The 9,821-nt window shown below is 31.6% G+C and overlaps 1 protein-coding gene across 1 annotated transcript; it reads left to right on the forward strand.

Annotated features, from left to right (window-relative positions):
- Positions 1–6,771: 6,771 nt before the first annotated feature.
- LOC130827366 (F-box/LRR-repeat protein At1g67190) lies at positions 6,772–8,985 on the forward strand. The gene is made up of 2 exons (XM_057693061.1): positions 6,772–7,029; positions 7,420–8,985. The coding sequence occupies exon 2, from the start codon at positions 7,449–7,451 to the stop codon at positions 8,706–8,708; it is 1,260 nt and encodes a 419-aa protein (XP_057549044.1). The 5' UTR covers positions 6,772–7,029; positions 7,420–7,448; the 3' UTR covers positions 8,709–8,985.
- Positions 8,986–9,821: the final 836 nt, after the last annotated feature.

Here is a 9,821-nt window from a genome sequence, read left to right on the forward strand (position 1 = left end):
TGAATTTTTAACAAAACATCTTCCTCGACTTGCCATATTATTTCTGCACCACATATTATTAAAAAATAAAAACCTTTTATTTGTTAAACAATGTAAAAAGCACACGTATATAATAAACTAAAAATAGATAAAGAAAAAATAATTCTTTCTTTATGCATTAGATATTTTATATTGATTTTAATTGTAAATGGAGAACATGTAGAAACCACATGAATATAATATTAAAATTTAATTGAAAAGTGAGGACAATTTTTCCAACATATATAAAATATAATGGTTGAGTTTTACTAAAATTATGGGATGAATGGAAAGTTTCATTGAGGGAATGTCCAAAATGACAAATAAGAACATCATTTAGGAATGAAGGGAGTATAATTTATTTTGGCGCATGATTTAGTGATAAATTTCAAATTTTATGCTATATTAAGCTAGAAAAATTTGTGAATTACATCCTTAATGTTTTGGAGCACTTCACCTAAAAATTTCGACCACCTAAATGGTCAGAATTCTGTGATTTGGTCTAAACGTTATAGGCTTTAATACTTTAGTGGTTGTAATTCGCAAAATATAAGCATCGAGTTTTTAATTCGCAAAAGTGCTAAACTTTAAGGCTTTAATTTGCAAATTATTCAGTAAGAATATAAATAATTAGGTATTTACTCGTGCCATGCTCAAATTCATTAATATATTTTACAAAAAATATCATATTAATATGAAATGTCAATTTTTAATTAAAAAATATTAAATATTAATATTAATGTTAACTCTAAGGCTTTAATTCGCAAATTATTCAGTTCGAACATAAATAATCCTTATAGAATTGAAAGATAAGAATATTATAATTTACTTTTTAAAAATTTATTTATATCCTTATTAACAAACGCAATTAACAAGCAACCCGAGTGCGTTAATTAGCAAGTTCCAATCATACAACTAATTAAAAGAATTGTCCATTTCCACATGACATTCTTTTAATTACCCAGCTAAATGTCAAGATTTTGATGGGCCAAAACTATCTAGGTGTAAACTAAATAAAACTTGGATAAAATAATGAGTTTTTAATAAAAAAAAAGATAATTTTTACATACTAAAAAGAGTTTTAAATTTGAAATGTTTCTAAAGTAATTTGGCATTTTTTACATTATATAACATTATAATATTTAATACCTATAATGAACACAAATATATAAGGAAATTATTAAATGCAAATTTGGTATATATCCCTCCATTTTATAATGGCAATGAGATGGGCACCGCTTTTCACCCAGCTACAGATGGGCAGACAGAGAGGACTATCCAGACTCTAGAGGATATGCTTCGGGCATGTGCCCTTGATTTTTAGTGTTCGGGGGAGGACATCTTACCATTGATAGAATTCTCCTACAACAATACTTACCAGAGTAGTATTGGTATGGCTCCGTATAAGGCCTTGTATGGCCAAAGGTGTAGGACACCACTTTATTGGATTCCGGGAGGCCCGACGTGCTCGTTGGACCAGAGATGATCAGAGAGACCGCTGAACAAGTCAGAATCATTAGAGACCAGATGAAGGCTGCCCAAGATCGATAGAAATCTTACGCAGACCGTAGGAGGAGGAAACTTGAGTTCCAAGTCGGTGAGAAGGTGTTCCTTAAAGTCTCGCCAACAAAGGGAATCAAGAGGTTCGGAATGCAAGGGAAGCTTGATCCTCGGTACATTGGACCCTATGAAATTTTGCACAGAGTTGGGGAGGTAGCTTATGAGTTAGCATTACCCCCACAATTAGCTAAGGTTCACAATGTGTTCCATGTGTCGCAATTGCGCCGGTATGTGTTTGATCCATCACATGTTCTCCAGTATGAGCCAATTCAACTTGTTGAAAGCTTGCAGTATGAGGAGAAGCCCTTGAGGATCCTAGGTCGAGAGGTTAGAAAACTCCGTAGCCGCACGATTCCACTTGTGAAAGTGCTATGGAGTGTACAGGATGCCGACAGTGCTACTTGGGAAAAAGAGGACGACATGTTAATTAGATACCCTTACTTATTTGAGTGATGTATTTATAACCATTAGTTTGAGTTAGTTTCGAGGACGAAACTCTTGTAAGAAGGGAAGACTGAAACAGTCGTATTATTAGAAGATTTCATTAGTCGTTTTTAGCGCCTAATTTTTCTTATATATTTGTTCGTTACTAATTATAATTTAATTAGTGATGGTAGTAATTTGAAAATTCTTTACAATGATTAGAAACTTGTTAATTCGTAACGTGATTATGAATCGTAACAATAACGTAAACTTTGGAGGTAAAACTTAAAGTTGAGCAACTACCCATAACAGTTCGAGAAAATTTTAATTATTACCCAAGCATATTATATAAACATGATGGGAGTAAATTAAATATTTCACACATATACAAGTGATTTTTAAACATGAAGTACAAGTTACATAACTTATACAACAATTTTTACCCAAACCTTAAACTATCTTAGATAAACCTTTCTTACACCATATTAGACCAAAGTGAGGATATAAATCACCTCAAATCAGCCCCAAAATAGCAGCCCCTAGCTGCCATACAAGCCCTCTTTTAGCCCCAAAACTCACTTGCACACTCCACCAAACTCTCTACCCAAAGCCCCTATTGTTCTTACCCAAAAACAACATCATAACTAGCATGCAAACATAATAAATCAAGACATATTTGCTGTTCATATTTTCAGCTCCATCAACTTTCTTTCACTCTTCATTTTACTCCTTATTTCATCCATAAGCATAGTTGAAGTTCAATCTTACAATTCCTAGCAAAAACACCTTCTTTCTCATCAAATTTTCTTCAAAAGCCCATCTAAAACTTCTGAAAATTTATGTTTATAAACTCAAATCTCCCATAAAAATAATCTTCATCTTAAGAGCTTTCCATAGACACCAAACTTGAAGAAATCCACCAAGTATAGAGTAAGTTATGTTCATTTCTTTATTCCACTAGTTTTTGTTAAAACTTGTTCATGTAAAAAAAAAAATTTACATGAATCTTTCTATAAACTAAGATCATTATAAAATGAGTATTTTATCTCTAAACTAAGAAAATCATCATTTATAAATCTATAAAAATAGGCCATAATAGAAAGTAAGAAGATGTATTTCTACAAACATATAAATTTTGTTACTTAAAGGATTCAAGTAAAATTATGGGACTTAACTAAGTATGTTGCTCAACATAATAAGTATACTCCAAATATGTTAAAATCATCACAAGTATTAGTCTAACAACTCTAACTTGGAAAAATTAAGTGCATGTTAGAAATCCAAAATTATTATTGATTTTTGAATGAATGCAATATGTTTAGTTGAAAAGTTGGAGTTGAGACTTGAAGGGCAAGGACCCGAAGTTAGAACCGCTTCTAAGAACGCGTAGGAGCTTACGGAATAATTATATAGGCTTGGAGTCGAGGTTTGTCATATGGGGTGATTTTTAAAGGATTTAAGAACAAGTGAGAAAGTTTGTGTATAAACTTTTTTTTAAAAAAAAATTAAAATTCCCAAAGAGAAGTTCTTAAATCTTGAAAAATGATGTCAAAATGATAAATTTGAGTATGGAATAATTTATTACATGTATTATTATTGTGGGCATCATGCATGTTGATTTTATAAATTATTGTATGTTTAAAGGCATGTTTAACACTACTTTGTGAAAGTTATTGTGATGGAAATGATTATATGAATTTGAAAATATTTAAAATTCATTTTAAAAGAAATTTCCAGTAGCTATATGTTAAGAAAATTTCTTGGATACTTTTTGTTGAGATTATTCGTTAAATTGATATTTTAATGGATTTTAAGGTGTTAAATACTCTTATTATAAAACATGGTATTAGATGAACTCTTCATCATCAAAATAATTAATAAAAACATATTATAATGTCTCCAACAAGATTTAGCAAGAATATATTTAGTTTGGAATTTTTTTTATTATTTTTGAATAATCGTTAAATTGTTTAAAGGTAAATTGTAAAATGGTAAAATATAAAATAGTTACCAAACAACGACATACGGACTTGGAGTTTTTATCACATACTCATATGGACAGTAGGTAAAATTGGTAAAAGTTTGGGAAGGTTTCGTTGACATTTAAGGACCTTAATAATTTTTACTCGGTTATTAATAATCGGTAAGTTTGAAAACGGTAAAATATAAAATAAATACTAAATGACGTCTTTTGGACATGAAAATTTTATGAGACACTTATATAAACATTAGATACTTGTTCAAAAACTTATATGCATTTTCGTGACCATATATGGACTTAAATAAATTTTATTCGGTTTATCGGTAAAATAACGATATTAATTATTAAAAATACCCCACATGATTTTTAATGGTCATTTAAAATTTTATACCCCTTAAAGCTTCTGAAATATCATATAATTATTTATAATATTTTATTCGGACTCAAATAATTTTAAACCTATTTTATTCTATTTATCGATAAAATATCTATACAAAATAATAAAACATCATACATGAGTTTTATAAGTTCAAATAGCCTAATAAACATATTATATGACTTCAGAAACTTTGGTATAATTTTATAAAATAAATTATTAATTATTTACTAATTTATCAAATTAATAGAAAATGTTTATTTATTAAAAAGTGTAATATTGTTAATTAAATTTGGGTAAAAATAGACCTATATAAAAAAATTTATAATTATATTAATAACCTACTGTCTCATAGTATAAATTAAGTTTAAATTAGATGGTTTATAAATTTTACGGATTTAAGACACCATTTAAATAACGGTAAATACCAAAATTGTCAAAAATAATTGTAATACCGTTATAAATTCGCATAACCAATTATAATCTGATGGGACAACCTTAAATTCATTTTAAATAAGGTATTATAATGACTTGATTAATTTGGGCCTTGTTGGAGAATTAATATGTACTTTGTAAATCAATTATCGATTTTATTACCGGCAAAACTATCTCGTATTATAGTGTTTTATGAAAGCTTCTGTCGTAATGATTTTATAGACTTATGAATCATATTCTAGTTCTTTTGAATGAATTTCAAAACCCTTTCAAGTTATATTTACTTTAAGAAGGATTGAAACGAAACATTTTAGTGGTTTCCTTAAAAAAATAAAAATCGTATTGAACTTTAATTACTTTTTGTTACGATGCATTTCCATACATGCTAGTGATGCCCCAATATAATACAAAGCTTATGTTTAATTATATGATTATGCTAAGCATGTTTTACCCATGTGGGAAATATTATGATTTGATTTTGCTAAGTCGCAAATAAAGTATGTTTTGCTGTGTGCAAATAAAAGATGTTTATCATATGAAAAAAGTTAATATTTTTGACTTTCAAATGCTATTAAAATTACAAAATATATATTATGAACAAAAAAAAGGTTTTAGCCTAAATGGCGGGTACATATGCCACAGCAAATGTTGTGTGCATGATTAAATAGCTCACTAATGCTGAGCGCATATTGTTCACAATACCATTGTGTTACACTTGCCGGACATGTCGCGGACGGTAGACCGACTACCAAACGAGTCACAGGATGACTCACAGAGTACCCATGTAAACTTATGATATGAGTTTGAAATTGATTTGGATCTATTGAGATCTTATGATTTATGATGAAAAATGAGAATTTGAAATTACTATAGAGCCATTGAACTGGATTTGAATCATAATATGATTTATCAAATGAAAAAGCATATTTCAAAATGAATTTACTCAAAAAAAAAAGATTTTAATAACTTGTTTGACGGACACCAGTGTGTTTATACTCAGCCTTTTTGCTGATACTATGCTTTGTATGTTTTTCCAATGGTTTTGTTTATAGAGTAAATCCCTATGGCACCTCGACGGAGAATGGATATGCGAGCGGAAGTTGAACCCGAGTTGGAGTATGACTCCCCTTTTGTTTAGATCTCTTTATTGTATTTGAGAGACTATTAGTTTAGATTTAGACTAATTTAAGGATGTAATTTGAACTTTGGACTTATTTCGATTTGGTTGTAATTTTCCTATATTTTGGACAGTTAAGACTTCTGTTATATTGTTTGGATATTGATTTGACCTTTAAGTAACCCCTTAATTGTGTTGGCAAAAGTAAGCTTCCGCTTGATTAATACTAAATTCCAGTTAGTGTTTGCCTTCATAATTTGAGGCGGTTACACGGACCGGAGTTGGACCTTATTAAAAATCCGACACTCCGACCCGACTTCGACCCTGAAGGAAATCAGACTTTAAATTTGACTTTTAACCCAATATTCTGTTTCCTTTAAAACTCTGGATGTGACTAATTCAAGCTCTCTCTTATATTAATTGGAATTTTTGATTTTGAAAAACTACTTGGTATTTTTATTTAGATCAATCAATCAAAATACGACAAATCGGATCAAGAGAAATAAAATACGCCAAATTAAAATGCGAGAAAATTTTGTTAAATTGTAGTATTAGGAATATTTCTCATGTTAAACTTGAATTTAAAGTACATATTTTTTTGTTAAATTGTATTTGAAAAATATATTTTGTTAACTTTGTATGCTTTAAATCATTAGTACAATATCACAACGATAAAGTTTGATAATAATCCGACTCCGTTGGAGGTCCGAGTCGGGGCAAACTTGGAGTATGCATAATCCGACTCCGAGTGGAGGTGAACTGAAAAAAAAGGTTCGAATAAAATCCGGAGCAAAGTCAAAGTATGTATAATCCGAGCTGAGTCCGACCCATTGCCCGGTGCACCTACAAATCCAATATTGACTTAGTTAATTTGAATCAATCAACAAAACTCGGTCCGCAGTGTTTTCAAAGGGTTGGCGAGTTTCTCTCCCCAACTTACGCCTGCAACCAGGCCTTGGGCTTCAATCGCTCTTATATTACCTCTAATCCAATTTTATTTAATCTAATGTAATTTTTGCTTCGATCAACACAACTTCTGCCTTTTTCTCTGATCACCAGATTTATAATTCAGGCCTTTTCTTCATCTTGATTCCTTTATTTTGCAGTTTTCTCAATTAGGTATGCGTCAATTTCCCCTTTTTCCGACTGTGTATCCAATATACGTATCTGGTTTTTATTGATTAGTCAGAAAGTTTTCTTTGTGTGATTGTTAGTCTTGCTGATCTGTAACTTTAAAACATTGATATTGATGATTTTGTCGAAGTTTGGATCTTTTATGTGGTTGGAAGATTATGCAATTAGTAAAGGAAGATGTTAATTTTGTAATTGTTCTTGATTGGCTGAATGAAATTGCCAATATGTTGATTAATGATTTGTTAATCTGTTGATAATTTGGTTTAAGAAATAGGTTATGATCTGAATGTGATAATATGATCTATTGATGCTATAATTATGTAGGAGTAATCTTCTATGGACGATGAATTAATCACAAAATTATTTTTCTTTTAGGTTAATTGATATTGATATATGATTAGAAAATGGAGCATTTGCCTGTTGAGGTAGTTGGAAACATACTGTCTTGCCTTGGGACTGCTAGGGATGTGGTGATTGCATCTGCAACATGTAAAAAATGGAGGGAAGCGTTTAGTAGCCACCTCCATTCTCTCTCATTCAATTCCGATGATTGGCCTCTGTACCGCGATTTATCGCCTTGTCAATTGGAGATGTTAATTACACAAACTATTTTCCAAACTTGTGGTTTGCAAGGCTTGACAATCTTAATGGATGATGTACACGAGTTTTCAGCTTCAACTGTTATTGCTTGGCTTATGTATACTAGGGAAAGTTTGAGAAGGTTGCATTACAATGTTAGAACAAGTCCTAATCTTAACATTCTTGATATTTGTGGGAGACATAAATTGGAAATGTTGGTTTTGGCTCATAATACTATTACAGGAGTTGAACCTAATTACCAAAGGTTTTCTTGCCTAACTTCCTTATCCTTGAGTTATGTTAGTATTTCAGCATTGGATTTGAGCCTTCTCTTGATTGCATGCCCGAAGATTGAGACTTTATCCCTTATTAATCTTGAGATTTCCATGTCTGATGTGCAAGCAAATATACGATTGAGTTGTCCTACGCTTAAAACTATTTACGTTGAAGCCATTAGTTTGGACAAGTTCGTTTTAGACGCCGATTCACTTGAGGATATGCATTTGAAAGAATGTGCCCTAGAGCAATGTATTTTTTATGGGAAAGGAACTTTGAAGCGTTTAAAGATTGATGATGTTAGTGTTATAAATCTTGACATTGGTGAAGCAGTTGAATCTCTTGAAGTTGTTGATGTTAGCAACTTCACAATCATCTGGCCGAGGTTCTATCAAATGATCTCTGGGTCATCGAATCTAAAAGTTCTTCGACTTTGGGATGTGGTGTTTGAAGATGAAGATGACATTGTCGATTTAGAAAATATTGAAATTTGCTTCCCGAATTTGAGGCATCTTTCATTGAGTAACGATTTAAGAAATGGTGTGATTCATTATGGTTTGGAGGGTTCTTATCAACTGCACAATGTAGTTGTACTCGAAGTTGGTTGGAATGTCATCAGTGATGTTTTTTCTCAATGGGTTGAAGAGCTTTTGGAAAAATGCCCTAACCTTGAGAAGCTGATTATTCATGGAACTGTTTCTGATTCCAAAACATATGAAGAATGCCAAATATTGGCCAATTTTACTTCCTCCATTGTTCGTCTGATGCGGCAGTATATGCACGTAAATGTGCAGTTTGAATATGAGTAAGGGCAGCAATATCTTTTTGTAGATCCTCAAAATTTTGGTATGCCAAATTTAGGTTTTCATTATTTTTAATTGTTAGTTAATCATCAGTTACTTTGTGAATGATATTGATGGGATTTTCCTTTTGTTGGATACAATTAAGGATTTGAGCTGGTAGGGCTTGTCTGCCCTTTTTGTGCAATATTCACTCAGTTGATATGCTTCTATAGTTCCATGTTTGATTTATTTCATGTTTGTTCCTTTTCCTTGCATATATCCATTTTTTATAATTTTTCTCTTCTGTAATTCATTTTATTCAACTTTTTTCCTTTCTATTTCCGCTACAGATCTTTTTTGCTCTCAATGCCTTTGTGCAGTTTGAATTAGTTTCCAACTGGGATATTCTTGAACATTTTTTATCACCCCTTTGTGTTTGGCCTTGAACGCCCGACCTCTTATCTATGTTTGTCTGTAATTTGAACTAGTGTTGATTGTGTGTCGACTGTTGATTACATTGTAATGGCTGTTTGCTATGGCGCAGACCTCAAGAAAGGGTCAAAAATTATTTATTATGGATTCATTTTTGAGGTCGTAGTGACATGCGAAAGTCATTCTCATGTTTCTTAGGTTTAGATCCATTTATTGCTAATAAGGGTCGATTGATAACAATTTCTCGATAAAGTTGGATACATCTGACCTTCTGAACCCCACCAAGGTGGAAGATTATGTGGGAGTCATTTTATGGCATTGAGGGTAATAGAGTGTTGGTATCAACTCCATCTTAAGAACTTTTTAGTTTTAACATTTTTCATGCAGGAAGAAAGGACAAGGTTAGGTGTCCTAATGTTTAGCCAGATCTAGTTCGAGTCTTTTTTATCAGATCATTAGACTATAGTAACTGTCATGATGTCTTATACTCCCAGGCGAATCTAGCTTGTGGCCGGTCTAGGAATTCCTGTGCCCCATCAACATTTTTCATAGAATGAACATAAAATTAGTACATGTAGGCCCCATTATAGACTTCAAGACTGACCATGTCTACTACCACGAAACTACTCAAGTCCGAGCAAGATAGTGCAAGCTGTAGTCATTAGTGCCTCTCTTCTCTTGACATTATTGTCTTCACAGATTAGGAAG

Source organism: Amaranthus tricolor, chromosome 11 (genome assembly GCF_026212465.1).
Source record: "Amaranthus tricolor cultivar Red isolate AtriRed21 chromosome 11, ASM2621246v1, whole genome shotgun sequence".
Lineage (NCBI taxonomy): Eukaryota > Viridiplantae > Streptophyta > Magnoliopsida > Caryophyllales > Amaranthaceae > Amaranthus > Amaranthus tricolor.